Source organism: Thermobia domestica, chromosome 2 (assembly GCF_964235325.1).
Source record: "Thermobia domestica chromosome 2, izTheDome1.hap1.1, whole genome shotgun sequence".
NCBI classification, from domain to species: Eukaryota; Metazoa; Arthropoda; class Insecta; order Zygentoma; family Lepismatidae; genus Thermobia; species Thermobia domestica.
This window is the reverse complement of record NC_137455.1, coordinates 274565771-274588539: the sequence shown is the minus strand read 5'-3', so window position 1 is coordinate 274588539 and position 22769 is coordinate 274565771. Positions and strand designations below refer to the sequence as shown.

At 35.3% G+C, this 22769-nt stretch overlaps 1 protein-coding gene across 6 annotated transcripts in view; it reads right to left on the bottom strand.

The window, feature by feature from the left end:
- Positions 1 to 22769, bottom strand: part of LOC145678502 (uncharacterized) — a 147188-nt gene that overhangs the window by 39583 nt on the left and 84836 nt on the right. For all 6 annotated transcript variants that reach the window (XM_081748719.1, XM_081748722.1, XM_081748717.1 and 3 more), the window contains exons 2-3: positions 7039 to 8243; positions 3411 to 3565 (exon numbers count right to left, since the gene is read on the bottom strand). In XM_081748719.1, the coding sequence (XP_081604845.1) occupies positions 3411 to 3565; positions 7039 to 8215 (1332 nt within the window). In that variant the 5' untranslated portion in view covers positions 8216 to 8243. The remainder of the gene's footprint in view (positions 1 to 3410; positions 3566 to 7038; positions 8244 to 22769) is intronic.

Genomic DNA, 22769 nt, shown 5'->3' with positions numbered 1-22769 from the left:
CAAAATTTACAAGGTGGGGTAAAGGACTAATACATATGCTGCAACAATATTTAATTTCCCTGTAACTTTTTACCAATTGTGCGTAACTCAAAATTAACGTAACCATTGTTCTTCTGATTAAATTTGCGCCTTAAATCATGTATCACATGACCCTATTCCTATTTTAAAAACTTAACTTTAATTCAAAATGGCGGATTTCAAGATGGCCGCCGTCAGGTATACCCTTGCTATATGACTTCCCCCTAGTGCTAATATATACCCATATATTTGTTATTCACCTTTTGTCGTTACAAGAGGTCTTACAGAGCTTTTACCTCCAACTGTATGAAGACTATTCTGTACTTCCATGTGATGTTCTGGTAGCTGTATCTCCTAAACCCCTGGAGCTTCGCACCTACAACTTCACTGAAATACTGACCACATTTAGTACTACTTTCTCATATGTGTCTCAGTCAGCAACTCGATTCACCCAAACGTAAGGTTTACTTGTGAGCTAAGCTCATACGTTGATTCTAGTTTGTTCTATTATGATTAGCATAGCTCATAACAAGGCAGATCAAGCAAATTCAACAACATGGCATCTTTGCATTCAAGATGGTGACTTCTCCAATGATTTGTTTCTTCATTGAAACTGCACTTCATCCTTAAGAGTATAGCCAAACATGACTGTCCTACCGTGAGATCAACTTATAATTTTCATGGTTACAAACTTTTGAACCGCCATCTTGAATCGAAGATGGCGACTTTTCCAACATGTCCGAATTTTCCCCTCACTTACGCTGTAATCTACACACTTGAACGAAATTTCGTGATTCCACCATATCTACAAGTTGCCTAGAATTAGACGCCCTCTTATTACATTCCTAGCACTTTCTTACACCGAAAATGACCATTTTTTTTTCAAGTTTAAGGGCGGATTCGTAAACTACGCATGAGAATAAACATCACCTCGGAATTTCAACGTCCTAGACACAGCCATTACAAATTTCACATTTTTTCGATTTGCGCCGCCAAACCAAAACGAATTTTAATGCTCTTTTCTCTATCATAAACTATGTTCCTAGCTTCACTGCTTGACAAGATATGACGTTTCTATGGTGTGCGGAACTACTCTAAAAAACAGCATTTCGAAACGACGAAAAATTTCGGCACTTCATTTACATGGAAAATGTCGCCTTTTTCGTGATATCGGAATTTTCCCATTACTCACATCCCATGATGAACAAGTATGCAAAATTTGGTGTTTGTATGCTTTGTGGAAGTATGCAAACAATTAAGTGTGTTTCCGACTTTAGAGGTATATAATTCTTCCTTTTCTTTCTACTTTCTCCTTATACTCGGTTTTCTACTTTGTCCAAAACTTCTAGTTAAAGACATAAATCCGTTGAACTATAATCCACTTGAGTTTCTCCTTTGCTCGTCTTCGTGCTCAGGACTTTTTTTTTTTTTTTAATTGAAGTTATTTGCTCTTCGGTTTCCTTTTGTCTCTTCCTAATAATGTCTTTTCTTTAATACGGCATTGTTTAGATTGATGACTTTCATACTAGTTATCTCTCTACTTTTCTTAATTTCACTGAAGATTCTCTCTGTATTTTCTAATCACCTCTTGTTTTTTAATTTTCTATTTTCACTGGTATATATGTGCACTAGAAACAATTGTAGTTAACTTATCAGCAGGTACAACTTACTAAAAACTAAGCGTTGAAAACAATATCAACTTCTCTATTTAAGCACAGATACTACTCCAACGAACTTAGACTCATAATTTATTGGCAAAAGTACTTTGTATTTCATATTCCTAATTTCAATATTAGAAGTACCACGTTTCAGTTCTATACAGTCACATCGTCCGGTACACCAAGGAACAGTAAAATTTTGGGGTGGAGAGTACCATATATTAATGACATATAAGAATTTCTGCAGAAACCACCACGACTTCTTCACAAACATTCAAATGAAACTTCAATTTCTTGGCCGTCTGATACACTATATCCAATCAGAGCCAGTATCAGACCTATGAGCCGTTTTCGAATATATTAGTAGTGACTTTTCAAAACTCGCCTTATCCATTTTAGAAAATTTTTCAGAACATGTATTTTAAAATAATAATAATAATAATAATAATAATTCTTATCTTATTTTCTACCTCAGTACGCAAAAATTTGACTATTTCTTCTCTGTAGTCTTCGAAATTGCTTTAGAATTTTATTTTAAAATTTAATACGCATATACTATGAAAAAAAAAAAAAAAAATCCTTTGAAAATTGAAAATAGCAAGTTTTGCACAGGCAATATGGATAAGGCAAGTTGTGTTGCGGAAATTTAGATTAGGTTAGATAAATATAGGTAAAATTAAATAAAAGAATTTCGGTCAATGAGGTGTTTCTTAAGTTTACGCAACACTGTGTTAATAAAACAGGGGTTTCTTTAATTTTTGTGTAGTTTAGAAAAGTACAAAATTCATACTGTAGGTAGGCTACATTGAAACAGCTATCATTAGTTTAGTTTAGTTAAACTCAACAAAAGTACTGTAAGGACACTACAATGAACCAGCTACCATTAGTTTGTGACCCAGAGATTTATAAAACTGCAAAATCAATATTAGATCATAGGTCCAACACAATCTGGATCACAATCTGATGGTTCATACGCGAGATTTTCACAAGCGTGATGTTCCTCCTCTGCAGCGATGTCTTTACTGGACAACTCGAACAACATTTTGTAGAACCTCAGGGCATCATTTGCGGCCCAAGTTTTCCCATAATACGAATTGATAGTCACCAATGTGATGACAGCAAAAGCTTACAGAAGCAAGATTATCGTCTGTTTATAGTCATTGATCACATGACAGTATCCATAATTCCTGCTCGTCACAAACAAGCCACCTCATTGGTCGAAATGAATAACACAAGTTTTGCACCGGCACTGCTTGGAAATATACCAAGTTTTGCACAGCAACCAGAACTCAAATGCGAATTATTGTTATTTGTACTCATTTTCTGACAAGAATGATCTGACATTTGAACATTACTGAATTTAGTTTCTAACTCAAAAATGAAGAAAAAGTGGATAAAGCGAGTTTTGAAAAAGTCACTACTCATATGTCTATAGCTGTAACTCAGTTTTACTACAGCTGTCCACGGATCACATTTAACTAACCAACTGAAAGTGTCGGACCGTGCGATTTTCTAAGTTGTCCAGATAGAATTTTAACGAAACATTTAAAGATAATATTTATATAGGATATCCACCGGGTGCTTTTGTTCTAAGAATGGAATTAGATCATTTGTTTTTCTATTCACTGTCATTGCTTTTCTATTCATTTACCAATAAATAAATAAAGAATAAATGTGTTTTAAGAAACAATGTACAAGTAAACATCAGGACATCCTAAAAAATTAAGAACTTACGGATAGATCGATAGCTGTCAGATCTAACGGCGTCATGTAGAAGAACGGTACTCCTGTAGACTTGTTTGATGCACCATCGCTGGTCGAAATTATATTTGAAAATGGAAAACCATTAGTCGCTTGCCGACTGGATTCCGTCGCAATCGAAAGCCAATCTGAAAAATGGATTGGAGTTGAGGTATCTTTATTTATTTGATACTCAAATATACAAATAAAACCAAACATGGAGAATGTATGATTGACAAAGCAGATAAATCCACTAAATGAAATTACGATAATTTAAGTTCTATATTACTATATTATATGTCTTATGTCACTTGCGTTCTAGAAACTGATGATAGAAAAATGTAAACATATTATAATAAAGTTAGAGGCTTCTATCAATGTGCTCGATACCCATGAACTCTCGGTGAAAAGGAAAAAAAAAACTGTAAAACGTATAACTAAACAAACCAACTCCATATTGATAATACTATGCATACAAGTAATTTACAATCAAATAAAACTTAATAATATTTCTTCCAATGTTTATTTGTTCATTTATTTATTCCGGAACCAACTTGTTTATTTGTTCATTTATTTATTCCGGAACCAACTTAAAGTAACATTTTAAACTTTATTTTCGTCTGGTAAAGACAACCAAGTTACAATCAAACGATTGCTCCTAATATAAAACTACTGAAAAGCAAAATTTTAAAAATATTGAATGACTTTTATTTTATTTTGTTTGTTTATTCTAACTGTCCCTTATTTCACACTAGCAGCGTTCACCCCGCTTCGCTGCGGTCACCCCGGAACGCAATAAACTTTGTTACTTAGATAATTTTTACTTTTTCGCTTTCAAATTGCAGTAAATGTTAACATTATAGCGCCTGTCATTTATGTTAACCCGCCGAGTCACATGGTCATGCGGGTTGCATATAAATACGTTTATTTTTACCTATGATGAACTAATAACAAAGGATTTGTACGTATGGACACTTGAATGGTCAATTATCTCAAGACACTGGTAATTAAAAATTAAAGTGATATGATAAAAACCATCTAGGGTCCAAATCCTAACAACCCCCCAAAAATGAAAGAAATTGGTTCAGCCGTATTAGCGTGATGAGTTCACAAAGGATTTGTGCGTTCTCTTTTATATATATAGATACTATTGAAAAATGGAGAATGAAAATATGCATTGGGGTGGGGCGGAGGGGGCATTGATAATATTCAATACATTCAATATCACTCATCGGACGAAACCTGATTACTATTCGATTCGTGTACATCATCTTTCGATAATAAAGCGTCCCACGTAAAGCACTCGAGTGACACAAAAAGAACTTCAAATTGAATTACGAAAATGTACGTCTCATATAAGTGAAAATAACAAAGCATGCGATTGAAGTTGAAAGACTGCACTGAACATAATGCTACTATTCTCTACACAACTCTGAAGTATGGCGATCACATTTTCACCTGTTCAGATGTTTGAGGGTATCCTGCATCGAAGACAGTTTCAAAGTGTTATTTGTGTGAAGAAGTAATATGTTCTAATTAATGTAGACAATTATACCGATTCTCTTACACTAGCTGAGAAAACGATGCTGTATAGTTCTGTGACTAATGCATGCTTAGTAATATAGGTAACATATACCATACATATATCATACATATATATATACCATACATACATACATATATCATTACCATAATAATGCACTTTTTTCATTCCTTCGCTTTCATTTGTTTCTATGCTTTCAATAAAGAATATATTTAAAAGGAAAAATCAATATTACTACAATGATCGCAGGAAGTCATGAAGCTTGATCCAGATCTCCCCATTTCAACATCTAATAGAACGCGAGGGTGTGTGCCGGTCGTCAACACCCTTCCATAAATTTTTTGCCAGTGTCGTCTCTCGTCTCTCGCGCTATACGAATAACATCTGCCGAAGGTACAGTGTTGTCGGATTGCCCCTAAGTTTCGTTTTGTTTATTTTTTGTTATTGTTGTTGTTGTTTTATATTTTTCCTATTATTATTGTTACCGTTTAATTAGTTTTTTTTTTTTTTTTTTTTTTTTTTTTTTTTTATCATTCGCCATGCCTTCTAAATTTAGCAGCATTGTTGGTAAATTTCTGTTGTTTCACGTTTTCTCAAGCGTGCGTTCGGAAGGCAGAGTCACGAATCGTATCGAATTCTTCCGATGCATCATAAGTGAGGCAAAGCAGTTCTATGATTGGTGTACAGCTCAGGTTTCACGAGTCCTCGCGATCACTATAACAGGTTGACAACCAAACGCAAAATCTCAAAGAAACAAAATATACTAATAGTTTACCACTCAAATTACAAAACATAGAAAGAAGCAGCAAAACAGATATTTCAACAATAAAAGGTACCATATAAGTCGCACTCCATTTTCAGTATCAAATTTGAGGAAAAAAATATTTTCACTATATATTATAACGATTCACTGAAATACAAACTGATATTTCGGTTAAGAAATATACGAGAAGTTAATGTTTAACTAAATGTAGAATTGCCTAGAAATGTCCATAACGTGTGCGCGTCCAGAGAAAAGTACACGTAGTTCGAAACGGTAAATACGGCAATTGTATTCATACTACATTTACTGAATCACTGAACTTACTCACCTTGCACACCGTAAAGAAACTAGGAAGACAACAAATAACAAGAATTCGGCAATGAAATTGTAATAATCGAAATCTCTGAACCGATACATAAGTGTAATCCATTCTTGGACTTATTCTCAACGGAAAATGGTGTGTCTTATACTCCTCAAATACATTCATAACTGCTAGTGTATACACCTGATCATAGCAATACTTTATTCTGTTCACTTAAAATTACAAATCTGAACCAATTATAACCGAAACGCTTTGCTTGAGTACTCGATTCTTTCTAAGTTTGACTCGCATCAAATCCAAAAACAAATCTAAAAACAAAACATGATATATATTAAAAAAAAAAAAAAAAAAAGTTGATACAACTTACTTACAAATGTTCTGAAATAGTATATCGCCAAATACTCACTTATTGACAGGACTTTCAGATGTAATTATTACTTCCCATATTAGAACTTTATGTACAGAATACTCATATTTTTAAAAGAATTCACTGCATATCCTGAAACTAGAAACATGATTACAACTATTTTTACGTTTATGATTTAGCAATATAATGTTATCGCATTCCATTACTGTATTCTTGTAACTGCACGTCAAAGATTATATCATCAAAATTTATCAAAGAAATACAGAGGCACTGTCTCCAATACCATGAAAAGGAGCACGTTATATAACTGAATGCATAATATACTGTAATAAGTAACATTCTTTATCAAGGCTGCAGAGAAATACGGTCTCTTACTAGAAGATCATTCAGCTTTCTTGCAAAAGCTTTTAGCTCGATCCTAATTCATGCGAGTTTGTAGCGGAACAACAAAATGGTTCATAAATTTTCTTGAAATTTTCCTATTTCCTCCCACGATCTTTCTTCTATGTTACACGCCTCAAAATTCACAGAAAATACGTAAAAGTACAACAGACGACTGGTATGCAACAAAGTCTTTCTTTCCCTTTTTAAACTAAATTATCTAAAACGAGAATAACGTAATTTTACCTGCAGTGTGAACAACGTAGCGAGCCATTTCAGCTACTTCGGATGCTGGTGGTGGCGATGGAGGAGTTGCAGCGGGTGTTGGTGGATTATTTACAACAGGATAGTTGTCGTATGAATACAGAGGAAACGACTGCTTCCAAGGTGCATCGAAATAATCTTGGCGCTTGTCCTTTCTGTAGTGTTTGTACGGTTTACGCTGATCAAGTCCCAAGAAATCGGGACCACGAAGAGGGTAGTCTTCCTTCCTTTCTGAAACTCTTGGAACATTCCTGTCGTCGTCTTGTGGAGAAACATCCTGCCTGTTATCGTAACCTACAAAAGGAGGTCCAATGTCAAGGAAATCTCTGCCTACATCATTATAGTCATCGAATCGTCTATCGTCCCTTCGACCGTCATACTTTTTATGTTTCTTCCCACGCTTATCATCCCGAGGATTCGTATCACGTCGCTCATCTATTTTACGATCATATTTCTTATAGTATTTTCCCTTTCCTGGTTTATCATCGCGCCGTGGACGATCTCGGTTGTCGTATCTATCAGCATCCCTATCATCCTGATTATCGTCTCTATCGTACCTGTCACGGGGATTATTACGTGGGGCAGAGTATTCATCTACGTCATCTATATCCTCACGATCGTCATATTCTTGTCTGTCCTGCCTATCATGGTCCCTATCCCTGTCATAACGGGGAGAGTACTCTTGTCTGTCCTGTCTATCATCGTCCCTGTCCCTGTCATAAGGGGGAGGGCGTTCCTGCCTGTCGTTTCTATCCTGACGGGGAGAACGTTCGTGTTTATCGTATCTCTCTTGACCTCTGTCGTAAGGGGGATTATCGTCGTGCTGCCTTCTATCGCGTTTATCTCTTTTATCGTTATACCTATCATCACGTTTTGGAGAATATTCGTGTTTACCATCGTGTTTGTTTCTCTTATCGTAAACTCTGTCATCATTACCGTTCCGTCTGTCATTATCTTTGTCATATTTAGAAAATTGTCCACCCTTATTCTGATATTTTTCTACATCTCTATTATTTTTATCATATTTATCATAATGTTTTCCATCTTTCTGTCTCTTATGGTTATATTGTTCACCATCACCATAATACTTTTTAGCTTCTCCACAAGTCAACACTGTTACTGCTAGTAGCAGTAATATTGATAACACCTGTAACCTCATCTTGTTCAGGAATGAATCTCACAGGGACCTGTAACAAACAAAAAAAGAAAGAATTTAAAATAATGTTTAGAAAGTATATAATGCATTCATTAATAGAATATAAAATAGATTACTTTAGATACATCAATTAAGGAGCACACCAAAAGCAGCAAATACGATTTTCAGGTTTACGTAAGTACCTATCTAAATAGTGGAAACTCAAACAAAACGTAATTTACTTGATTAATATTAAGTTAGACCACATTGAGCCTTCGTCGCGAAAAGACATATAACTTGTACATCGTTTTTAGAGGAATGGTATAGATATTCTTTATTGAATGCAGCATAAGGTAGCATGTAGTTCATGGTCACTAGAAACCCAACCCAGTTAGATTTACTACTACTCACTTAATTCTGGTCTGGCTTTATATTATTCTCTTAATTTCTTGTTTGTCTATCCAAAGGATTCATTTGCATATACTTCATAACTAGAACACTATACATTTCACGCATATTTCTAACGTTTATAAATCTGAAACGTCTCGATCTTACATTCCAATGACATTTAATGTCATGTACTTATTCTGAAATTCCATATTGCGTAACTTTCGCCATTCGTCTGTTTGCTCGCCCATTTTTACACCAAGCACTTCTTCCAGATTATGTTCTCCAAAATACTACAATTTGTGTACCTGTTTTACAGTGTTCTCACAAAATACTGAGAATTCATTTCCCTGACTTTACTAACACGAAGTCATGCTTTTTCTTCGCATGAAATCTTGAATTTGAGTTTGATTTGATCGATTTGAGGTTTAGCACCTCTTCCAGCAGAGAGGCTATATGAAACGTGGGCTTACAATCCAACACAGAATAAGAATCATATATGAGTCCCACCGGCAATCGAACCAGAGAGTTGTAAGGTGTCAAGTTAAAACATACTATTTTTAAGAGCTGCTTTCATCTTCAGGTCAACCTCTCTACTCCTTCAATTATTTTATTTACTGTATATTTCCAATGTGTGAATTCGGTATTTACACACTTATCCTTAGATATATACAAGAAGTAGAAGACAATACATTCATGTATGCCAGGCAAACAACGTACTTTATGATTACCACGCATAATTTTAAAACAATACGAAGATTTTTGTTTTGTTCCCTAAAAGAGTAACGTAAATTCAAACATTTTTTCTCTTTATAATAATCATACTTAAAAAAGTATTGTTTCTCAGCAGTCACACTGCCTTTAAATCTTATACCTACGATGCTATTGTAAAGCATCGTAGCATCGTAATACGAAACCAAACCTAAAATTTGTAATGCAAAGAATTTGGTAACAGAAAATATTTTCTGGAGACAATAAATCAATATTTTTTTGAAATCTGAAACAATTTTCTTGCCATATCTTGCTTTTATATTTTAAAGTGCTGTTCTCTTCATAAATGAGTATCAGAGACCAGAGAACAGGAGTTTCTCATGACTAAGTAGTAGGGTGCATCGAATTTCCACTTTTTTTGAAATCAGCTTACCCTTAGTGATATTTTTTTGCGAAATGGCCTCCATATAACGTGTAAAAAATTGCAAGTCGATTGGTCAATATCTTTAGGTGCCACCAACAGCCAAAAGTTTTGAAATTTTGTTAAAAAATAAATGTTATTTTAAAAAATGTAAAATATCTAGTTTTATGAAATATGGTTATCCTATGTGGTTTTGTTTCTATAAAAGGTCAATATTTTACGTGAAAAAGAATTTCAGCTTGATGGGTCAAGTCATTCAGGTGCCACCTGTGGCTTAAAATATGGACAAATGTGTCCCTACTTTTTCATTTTTTTAAAATTAAGTAGCGTTGTTTTTGATTCATCTGGATCGTTAATTAGATAAGAAAGATTTTGTTTTACATCTGCAGCTATTTGCTTATTTCCAAACGTTAATGATGGAAATGACCCAGAACTCACCATGAGGAGGTGGCTGTAGTTCGAGTTCCGCCCACCCGTATATACTAATGTTGCATATGGTAGTGCAAGTCATATTGTTACTCTTTTACCTCAAACTGTTTTTCTTTTCTTTTTTGTATTACATTCTGGTATGTTTTTTCTTGATTGTAGTGTTGATAGGACAAATCTATGTTGTGCTTCTTGCCCACATACCGTTGATGCCGCTTCTGTCCCCAACTTCACCATTCTTTCTACCGCGCGAGTGTGACAGGGTAAGGATGTAATATATTCATTAGCCATTGGAGCCGTCTTTACATTTTCTCTTAGCTTCTGCAGGCTCAAGTGTTTTGTCAGTGGTGGCTCTATCTGCGTCATGTTGACCAATTAATCATATCACCAATTAATCATCATACACACGAATGAGCTCCCATTTCGACATTTGATTGAATTTATAGACGGCAAGTCTACTTTACCAAATACATTTAAAGGACCAATAGGATCAGCACTTCCAATCTGAGAAGAGTTGTCACTTCAGATTTTTTAGCCCGTTCCAGTAGACTGGGATCTCAACTTCACTGAGGATTCATTAAACACGGATCAAAAATATGTGCTGAATATCTGCCAACCGGTTTCTTCAGGAGAATGGCCCATTGAGTTAGCTCACATGAAGCCTGGTAAAATCCATCAAGGCAGATGGGTAATTACAGCAAATAGAGTCTTACGTTTGTGCGTAGGAACAAAAGAGCCCACGAATGAACCTAAAACCATCGTCCAGTACATCATGATGGTCTACGCGCCACTCTGGTGTGCTGTGATCCGTAATACATCGTGTGCAGAAGAAGCTCGTCATTTGTGGCAACTCATCACGACTTCTCGCCACATGGAAGCGAAATACAGGAAAATAATTGATCCAGTGTTCGTAGAAATGCGTGGTACGGTCATCTTGAAAACCTACTTCTATCAATGTTGACTGACCAAGATGCTAACGTACAAGAGCTCGGCTGGAGGCGAGTCCTAAAAGCAAGACAAACGACCCAATCTGGTGATCGCGTACCGGTACGAGAATTCGTCATCTCTGAAATCAACTTAGAAGCGACAAACTATGTTGATATGATTAATTGGTCAACATGACGCTGATAGAGCCACCACTGACAAAACACTTTAGCCTGCAGAAGCTAAGAGAAAATGTAAAGACGGCTCCAATGGCTAATGAATATATTACATCCTTACCCTGTCACACTCGCGCGGTAGAAAGAATGGTGAAGTTGGGGACAGAAGCGGCATCAACGGTATGTGGGCAAGAAGCACGACATAGATTTGTCCTATCAACGCTACAATCAAGAAAAAACGTACCAGAATGTAATACAAAAAAGAAAAGAAAAACAGTTTGAGGTAAAAGAGTAACAATATGACTTGCACTACCATATGCAACATTAGTATATACGGGTGGGCGGAACTCGAACTACAGCCACCTCCTCATGGTGAGTTCTGGGTCATTTCCATCATTAACGTTTGGAAATAAGCAAATAGCTGCAGATGTAAAACAAAATCTTTCTTATCTAATTAACGATCCAGATGAATCACAAACAATGCTACTTAATTTTAAAAAAATGAAAAAGTAGGGACACATTTGTCCATATTTTAAGCCACAGGTGACACCTGAATGACTTGACTCATCAAGCTGAAATTTTTTTCACGTAAAATATTGACCTTTTATAGAAACAAAACCACATAGGATAACCATATTTCATAAAACTAGATATTTTACATTTTTTAAAATAACATTTATTTTTTAACAAAATTTCAAAACTTTTGGCTGTTGGTGGCACCTAAAGATATTGACCAATCGACTTGCAATTTTTTACACGTTATATGGAGGCCATTTCGCAAAAAAATATCACTAAGGGTAAGCTGATTTCAAAAAAAGTGGAAATTCGATGCACCCTACTAAGTAGTTTTCTTAATGGACGCCGGAGATCTGATTGCTTCATTGAATATTTCCCCCTTTATGTGTGTTCTACATAATGTACAATGAAACAATGGTTTCGTTATACATGAAAAACCGATTTAAAAAAAAAAAGAGAAAAAAAAAGACAGTAAAAATATACACATAAACTGTATTACATAGGGAGTGTAAAATGAATGTTTCTCTGCTCCAATTTCTTAATTTTGTGTTTAAAAGTGTTATTATTCAATTTTTTAAGCTCGTATAGTAGTTTATTGCACAGCTTTATCATCTTAAGCAGAACTGTGTAATTGGAATTTGTTAGCCGAAATCTTGGTTAAGTGAGAAAATGTAGATATTCTAGCATTGGTTGGTTGGGCTAGAGTTTATTATTATTATTATTATTATTATTATTATTATTATTATTATTATTATTATTATTATTATTATTAAGTATCAGGGTGGATTGATTTAAATCACGATTTAAATCAAGATTTAAATCACTTGATTTTTTAAATAAAAATCGTTGATTTAAATCAAATTCCGAAATAAAATAATTTAAAGTGAAAATAAGTAAAATCCCGTTTCTGTTCTGTTACTTCGGTTATGGGAGACTCGAATATACAGTATGTACGGTACAGCATAGTATGAAAACAAGTGTCATGCACTGGATGATTAGGGAAAATCCCGTTTTGAACGGGTAACAGAGCAATCTTGCTTTCTTCTCTTCGTAACAATGGGTTTGGGTTTTTAAATTGTTAACTATTCCAACGGGGACATCACCATCGACATTTAAGATGAAAATTCTTTCGTGTGCGCGTCTGCTTGTTTGTTCCCTGATAATAGGGCGTATTTAGAGGGGTCCTATTCCCTCTCCGATTTTTTTGTAAGATTTATAACTTTAGGCGAAATTTATGTATTTCGTGCCTCAAACTAGTTCCATTTTTTTTTTTAAAAAAAATATGCCCCTACCAAATATCAGTAACTTTTGTGAAAAAAGTGTCATTTTGATAAACGTTGCTATACTTTTTCCTTAATGCTTAACCTTTTAAATTATATTACGTATTTTTATTCTATTAAAAATCGAATCTTCATTATTCGATTAAAAAAGTACCAATAAACGATTTAAAAAAAAAAAAGACTGGAGGCATTGTAGAACATGTTACATATGCTTTCATGCCTTTCTGCGTCGAGACACAGTGTGTGATGACATCATAAATTTAAAGATATTTTTTGTTTAGCCTATTCTTCTTTTTTTTGGCGGGCTTACATTTTGCATTCAAAAGACTGAAATTTTGCACACTCGTTCAGTGGACTCCTTAGTATTTTTCATATGTTTTCAGATCTCTGCGTGAAAACAGGACGGTACAGAGGGAAAAATGTAAAAAAAAAAAAAAAAAAATTTAAGAAAATAGCTTTTTTCGCGATTCAGATGGAGACATATGAATGGTACAGTTTGAAAGGCTGTTTTATTCTGAAGAGAATGATGTACGAACCATGATCCTAGGATAAATAGGGATGTTTCAGGAAACTGTTACCTGAGATCCTGTTTTATACGGGAATCTGGAGTATTTGGGGGATATTATTTTTCGCGGGCTTACTTTTGCACCTAGAAGATTGAAATTTTGTACATTTATTCAATGCACCCCTTAGTATTTTTCAGTGTTTCAGATCTCTACCTTAAAACAGGGGGTTGGTCCAGAGGGGTAAAAAAAAAAAAAAAAAGGATATTTTTATCAGAAAATCCCTTTTTCGTGATTTTTCCGCCCCAAATACACGATGGAGATATTTGAATGGTACGATTGAAAATCTCTTTTATTCTGAAGAGAATAATGTACAAATCACGACCCTAGGATAAATAGGGATGTCTGAGGAAATATTTATATTACATGTGGGTTATCTGAGGCATTGTGAGGATGTTCTTAGCTCATTGTTAAATATTTTCCCCACCCTTACTATTCAAGATAGCTTGAAATTTTATACACACATTTAGTACACCCCTCAGTATTTCCCCTTAGTGATTTTGAGATATGTGCATTAACACAAGGGAGTCCGGAGGGGATCAAAATTTGAAAAAAAAAAAAAAAATCAGAAATATTCCATTTTCTCTCAAAATTTCCCGCTTCAAGGACACGATAGGGATATGTGAATGTTACCGGTTCAAAGGCTGTTCTATTCTGAAGAGAATGAGATATGAACCATGATCCTAGGATAAATAGGAATGATGATGTAGCTGCTTGACTGAAAGTTTATAATTTACCTTTTTCAAAGCCATAATTTAAGAGGGTTAAGAAACATTGGGATTGATATAGGTTAACAACTGGGGATTAATTCAAAATTCAACCCTAATACTTTCACTTAATTCCTAATGCTTTTTCTTCAGTTTGTGACTTGTAATTTACGAGGAGAAAGATTTGATATAAATCAAAAAATCGATTTAAATCAAAAAAAGTCAACAAAAATGATTTTTTTTAAAAAAAAATCATGATTTTTTTCCAACGTGTTAAGTATTCTGTCTGTTGGCAGGTCCTGGGACTAATGAGATTTTAATTTCTTTCTTTCTTAGGTTCGGGCCTGGAAATATTTCTTCCACGTTTCTCGATCTTCAGCTTTCCCCTTTAACTCCTGACATTTTCTTCTGGTTTTTAAATCATCGCTCAGTTGTATTCTCCTCGCTTTCCTCTCATCCTTCCCTCTATGGCGGTATAAAGAAGACAATTTCTTCGCAAAATGTGACTAATCCAATTCGCCTTCCTACGAATGATGCTGGCTAAAAGTGTCCTCCTCTCTCCTATTCATTTTAAAACACCTTAATTTGTTACTCCCTCTGTCCGTTTTATCTTCTCCATCTTCCTCCAACACCATGTTTCGAAACTCTCTAAATATTTCTTGTCTAACTTCCGTAATGTCCAAGTTTCTGAACGTACAGTCCAATATTCAATATATAGTACTCAATTTCTTCCTTGGTCCAATATAAAAACTGCTATAGTACTCGCGCCGGGTCGTGAAGTTTGACCTAGATCTACCGATTTCACCAGCCAATAGAACGCGAGGGTGTGTTCCGGTCGTCAACCCCCACCCATCAAATTTTGTCAGTGTCTTCTCTCGCGCTACACGGAAAACATCTCCCGAGAGTACAGTGTTGTCGGATTGGCGTCAAATTCCGTTTTGTTAATTCTTTTTTGTTGCGTTATATTTTCGTTGTTACTATTTGTGCTATTGTTAGAATTTTAGAATAGTTGTTACAGTAGTTATTGTTGTGCAGTATTATTATTGGCAATTTTTAAATGCGTTTTTTATATACTCGTTTACTATGTCTTCAAAGTTTGGCAACATTGTTGGTGAATTTCAGCTGTTCGACGTTTCCACAAGTGTGCGCTCGGGAAGCGGCTCTACGAATTGTACCAAAGTTTTCCGATGTGTTGGAGCTAAAGCAAAATATTTTTATGATTGGTTTAGAGCCCAAGCTTCACGACTCGGCGCGAGTACTATAGTTAAGAGTGATCTTTTCTTGTTAAATGCCTCCTTGGCTATAAGAATTCTTGACCTGATCTCTTTGGTGCAGTAAGCGACTCGCGTTAAAATACTTTCCAGATATTTGAAATTATTGACCTCTTCACGTTCTCTCTGTTAAAGTTTACATGTCTTTTAATACCGAGGCTATATAACACATAGACCTACAGTTTAACGTGGAATCCAAACCACATGAGCTCCCACCGGCAATCGAACCAGTTTCTCCAATGTCACGAGGCACATACTGGTATTGTACGAATGATGCTCATTATTATTTTTATTATTATTATTATTATTATTATTATTATTATTATTATTATTATTATTATTGACAATTATGCCTATTAAGTTTACCAGTATCTCGAAATATTGCTTCGTCAGAAAACGTGACACATCACTTACAAAAAAAAAAAAAAAAAAAAAAATCGACACATATCCCGTGCCCAATAACAAAACTCCAAATGGCGTAACATGTAATTTGCAGTAAGGGCTTGAGTTAAAGTGATATAATATGCACAATATTTAACCTTTTTGAAGAGTCTAAGGGCAATTGTCCTAGGTATCCCTATTTCCCTTTCAATTTGTCGGCCACTAATATGGGGATTGTTGTGAATTGCTGCTAAAATTGTTATCATTCGTGCACCATTATAGTTGCGAGTCGGCCTTTCATGCATCAGGTGGCCCTCATGGGCTCTTAATTCAATGTTTCGGATCACTGTATGACTGGTGGCCGTCGATTAGCATATAGAGTTTGATACAAAACAGTAACTTGACGATAATTTTTGCATTAACAGCAGATTGACGACATTTACCCAAAATAAGGAGCATATAGACAATTTTCTTTGGAGTGTGATCAGTCATATTTATTCTTTCCCGACAGTCATATTTATTCTTTCCCGAATTTGTTAAAGAAAGTCAATAAAATGACAGTAAGTTGTAATAATAATAATACGCAGAGACAGCAAGAAAAATAGTACGAAAACGAGTTGGTCACATATTTACATCTGTAACCAATCTATAAGGAGCGATCAACTGAAACCGTATTATTGGTATAGTGTGTAGGAGGATATTGTTTGTTTAATAGTGTGTAATGGTTAATGTCCCTGTGTGTTGGGTGTAGGAATGTTGTTCATACGTGTTTCCGTTGGCGTTCAAGATCCCCAATCCGTCCAAACAGGACCAGCGTGCCGTCATCCAAAGCCGAATGCCGAAGGTTTTCAACCAAGTGAAGTGTTCCGACGTATGAAAGACGTGTATGGTGATACAAGCGTCTCCTCCAAAACAACAGTGGTGGACTGGGCCAGAATGTTTCGGAAGGGGCATGAACAAACCACTGATTATCCCCGTCCTGTGCGGGATTTGTTTCAACGGTTCAAGTGAGAAATGTTGCGACACCCGCCCTACAGTCCTGATCTTTCACCTTGTGACTTTCACATCTTTGGGCCTCTAAAGAATGCATTGAAAGGTCAGAGATTTCAGTCTGACCCTGAGGTTCAGGATGCTGTGCGTGATTGGTTGATAGTCAGCCGTCCAAATTTTACATGGACGGCAATTGAAAGTTAGTGACACAGTGGGATAAGTGTCTCAACGCTCTTAGTGACTTCTTCTGAACAATATTTTTACTGCACGGTAACCATAGACGCCTCTAGATAGTGTACAAGTTTCCGCTCGAAATAAAATTTATTTCATGAATTATGACCACTGAACGGGTTTCAGTTGATCACCCCTTATTATAAATTTTTATCTCTGTTTTAGGTAAATATTACTGTATACCTCTGACTGTCTCTCATTTAAATCACTAAACAGACTCCGTCTGTAGACTCTCAGTTCGAAGGGTGGAGGCACAATGTAGCGGTACTATGCGCACGTATTGGATCACAAGTGTCTGCTGAACCAATAAAAATAAGTCAACGATTTTTTTTTTTTTTTTTTTTTTTTTTTTTTTTTTTTTTTTTTTTTTTTTTTTTACAATGCTGTACATGTAAATTCACGAAAAGCAAGGCTAATAATAATATGAATGTTTTTGTGTACAGAATATTAGTACATCGTTATTTAATAATTCAAACAACACTGTTTTATTCCTTTTCATACCTTAACAGTGAATATTTCAGATGGATAAACGTTTGAGGGCTTCGCTTGGAGCTTCAGTTTTCGTACATAACGTGCAGGAACAAGAATTGACGTGACACGAATTTTTTTTTTATGACGTGCAGTTGTCTAATGCACAGGTCGTGGATTAGTGGGCAAAGACGTGGAAACCCAAGGGCCATCGCAGTACAGGAGGTACCACCCCGATATTCCCCTAGTGGAACACAAAGACAAGAACACTCTCAGTTATAACGGGAGTAGCAGGATGCATGTCCATTTTCAACCTACTCAATACCACCTGCGAGGGAAATTTAGGATACGTAGAATATGAGGTTCACTAAGATGTCCACAGTTACATTCCGAATAACTTTCAGCAGTAATTTCAGTTGTGATTCTTAGTAACGAAACGGTACATACTGACGCAGAAGCCTCCAAACATCTTGCACGCATTGGGTTAAATTCTCAGAGGCGACGAGGTGAACAAAATGTTTGCGAGTTCCAAAAATGTGTTATTAAATCTTTTGCTTCGGATTTCAGTTGCTTCTTTTTTCCCATCAAATCACACTTTGGAATACATATGGGTATTGAGTGGGAAACCTTCAAACCAAATTTCACCTTATTTTTATTCATTACAGTACCAGTCACTTGCACATACAAATGTTTTAAACAAATTATATATACTGCAAGTAAGAATGGGGTTCTCATCTGATATTTTACCATTGATTCCCGCTTCACCCATTTACGAAGGGAGGTCGGAAATATAATTTTATAAGAATTAGATTTCCACCTTTGCATTATGTCACTTTTACTTTAATCATTTTTTCCTCTGTTGCATAATTCTCGAGCAGTGGAATGATAAATACTCTCTGTGATTTCCTATACGAGTTTTATTCTATTCATTTATCTCCTGTTTTCATATTAGTGTTACTGGACGTTTTATATGATACAGGCACCATGTCTTTGCGGCCATTTTGAACACGGTGACCAGTATGAAAAATCTTTTGCTACAAAGCTTTTCAGTTTTTAAAGATCTATCGAACGAGGTATCACCGCCCCCACATTTCCATTTACAATTTTAAGTTGGGCCCTGGGGCCCCATGAAGGGCCTCCACCACGACAACACCATTGGATATTATCCATGGCATTTCGTATTTGAGTTTTTGTTCGGTTGATTTATGTTCAACCATTTTCATTATTAACAGTAATGGTACATAAAAATCAGTACAGGCCAGAAGGCTAACACGACGAACTATCCGTATTTACAAATAACAAAGTAATCCTGTATAATAGCATCAGGTTTCTTAGCCAAGGCCAATTTTTAGAAAAAAAAAATCAGAATGTTTTTCCAGACATAATTGAGTTTTAACAGTTATTTGGATAAAGATATTTTCAAGATATTTAATGTTACTTGGCTAAGAAAACCTAGCACTTTCAACGAACTTAATCTCTCAATGTAATTCTTTTAATCTTCAACTTCAGGGCAATGACTGAAACAGAATCGATATACTCAGATGCATAACCAAGTTGACTTTTCTTCATTTCTACCTTCAAAAGTAAATTAATAATAATAATAATAATAATAATAATAATAATAATAATAATAATAATAATAATAAACTAATTTTAAAATCCCTCAATTAGAGGTCTTCGTTAAAGGTAGTGCCAATGGCAACTGTACCTGTGATAAATTTTGCACCGAAATATACAATCGCAGGAAGCATCAAAACACAACCAAAGGAAAAAGATTTCAAATTGTGAAAAGGTTTGAACTTGTATTGGGGCCTTATTCCATACCAGCCTTAGCAAAGTTTAGGATCGTAAACAATGCAATTCGTTCAAAAATCAATTATAACTACTATGCATTATTATTATATACTAACGCGCAAATTTTGCGCTGCGTTAATGCAAACCATCACGGAAGGGGGATCTTGGTTTTTATGTCATTCCGAACTGCTGAAGTCGACGTACAAGAACATTTTGGCATGCTTTTAGGTTTGTTAAATTTCAGTGGGTGGATGTGGAGAATGAAATACTGTAAATCTGACGAAGGCACGATGTCTGAAAATAATTTCTGAATCGTTCTCGACCTTACTTGAGAAATGCAGTCTTCGATTGACAGCATTTCTCCTGCAACCATCTTTCTGAGGCACCATTGTCTGAATTAAAAATCAAGTCAAAATATAGAACGTGTTTCAATGATAAATATCCTGGCTTCATTTGTGCTTGACAGCTAACAAATTATCTTTCTCTCAACTCTCAAAAAACAGTGTCTCTTTCAAGTTTAAAATAGGAAATTAGTGAAAATACACTAATAAATAAATTTTACTAATTATTTTTCTGTAATATTTTTAATTATATGTATGCTTATGGCCGAAAACTTTCACTGTGAGTTAGAGCAGTGAATTAAACTTGGTCGAACCGGCTATAAGCTCTTTCAATAATCGCTTCGTAAGTTAAGAAGAGTAAGAAACAGAAAAAAAAAAATACAGAACAGAAACGTAAGTTTATCTTGCATGAACCATCTCGCCTGAAATCAACATGACTCACTCTGAAATAGTTTTCCGCAAGCCCCAAACCTTCACACCCTTACTATGAGAGCTGGTCACTCCAAAATACTCGAATTTTCACCGACTCCAATTTCATCTTCCAGCGTCCCTTTACCAAGCTAACATATTTTTCATCATTCTTGCAACATTATTTACACTCTTATATGCACTCGGTCTGGTCAAATGTACCTGATCCTGCAACTCATAGTAACTGTAAGTGGAAGTCGAACTTGAGAATGAACATCTCAAAACTGATAGAACAGTTGGTTAACGAAGCGTTGACCTCAAACTGAGTTATATCAGATATAAACATTTGTAAATGCATGCATCAGCTTCTCACTGGTCGCCTACTTGTTTCTATAGTCTGTGTGTTACTGCTAAAATGGCATTGATATTAGTATGTCCGTTACACTGTGATTAACCACTCACATTTATATACTACTACCAGAAGTGCCCGTTCTTCCCGCGAGAAGACACTTTCACGCAAAATCTATGAAAGTAAAGAAATACATGAAACATAACGACGAGCAATGCATTCTGAATTGCCCCTGCGGATTCTCAGGCCAGTTGAGATGTCCATTCTTCGCATGGGAAGAATACGGTTAATACGAAGGAATTTAGAGATCTGGAATATATGCAATTTGTACGGCAGGGAAAAAGATTGGACTGCTTATTTCACAGGCACTATGGTTCACTGTACATATTATTCATAAATTTTGACATTATTGTCGCATAAATCTTGACCCCTCCCCCAGTTTCTCTCGAGTACAAAATCGAAAAGATGGCTTTGTACACAACTAGCTACAGGGTTTGCCCAACTGGGCCCAGCCCGCGGGTTGGACCCAACTGAAAAAAAACCTTAAAACCCATATGGGTTTTTGAGCTTTTTGGTAGTATATTATTGGTACAACTAATGTGATCACATTGCAAGTGATTTTTATCAGATTTTGGACTTTCCTTGGGCGAATTAGATGCTTTCACGTTAAGGTATACAACAACATTCAACATAAGACCTTTATAAAGCTCTAAATGCATTGAATGAATTAAAAAAAAAAAAAAAAAACAGCTTCAGATAATTATAGAACAAATTAACGTATGGATTATGCTTATAGTCTATTTGAAATAAAATATGCAATTTTATATTTTAGGAAATGCTTTCCGTGAATAGTGTTCTCGCCAACTCGACGACGCTGAAGGACGTTCTCCCTGATACGTTGGACGGATTTAAGGCCATAGATGCCGGTACTACCAATAAATATGTAGTGCATTAGTAAAACTATTAGTATTATTTTTTATCTTTGATGATACAACAAGCATTCTTCAGTAAAATTTGGTTTAGTTCAGTTATTTGATGCTACTCTTCAAATAAGCATTCTGTAGAATCAACACCAGCAATAACGTAAAAATTCTTGTCAATTTTAAGAAGCTTGATGCTTGGAGTTCCGAAGACTACTTAACGCTTACTATTTCAAGTCCTGAATTCAAACCTCCGTATTACTGAAACTTTCGATGTACAGTTAAAAAAAGCTGCATTTTCGGGCGGGGGAGTCTCGACAAAGGGTCGCAACTGAATACTTCAACAATAAACTATTTTGCGCTGGAAGATTTTAATTTCATTTAAGACATTTTGAAACATTTACTTTGTAAAATATGAATTATATCTTTGTTAATTGTTTTAAATTAATTTTCTGGAAAGTACCGTCTTGCAACAAGTGTTCAGGAAATTACCGTAATTGAACGCACAAATTATTGGAGGTGAACTTCAACGATAAATATTTTACACTGGAAAATATTTATGAAGTATAAGACATTTTGAAACATTTATTTTACAAAACATGAATTATATCTTCGTTTTAACTTAATATATTTTGTGCTCATATTTGACGAACGTCACTGGGACTCCTGGGATGATTCGATCTACATTTGTTCGTTCGTCTGCCTGTACCACACATACTACAAGTTATCCCTTTCGGTCTTGAAATTTAAATTTTCAGAACAGGAGTCACACTAAATTACCTGTATATACTTTGGCTGCGATCCAACGTAAAATTTCAAAATGGCGGCCATTTTTTTCAAAACAGCTGTGAAAATAAAATTGTTGCACGTTGCCACAATGATAACCTTGAAATATAAATCACGTTTTAACACTTTTACCCCAAAGACATTGAAATATTTCGAAAATATCCAATTAAACCCGAAAAACCCATACCCGAAAATACCCATATGGGCCCAGGCGGGTTGGGCTTTTCCAAAACAAAAAAAAACGGGTTTTTTTCAAACCCTGACTAGATATGGTCAAGATTTATCAGTGTACAAAATTTGGTAGCTCTAAGCGATTCCTTATGCGAAAAGATGATAGACACACAGGCAGACAGACAAAAACACACACATTCTTTTATACATCAGTACGGAGTAAGAATACAAGCCTCGCCAATTCGCCTTCCCCCCCCCCTTCCTCACACACACATATGCACATGCACAACACCCATGTCCACCCAAGAACTGTCAGAAACCTAAATCTTCTATACTTTATATGAGATTACGTTTCAT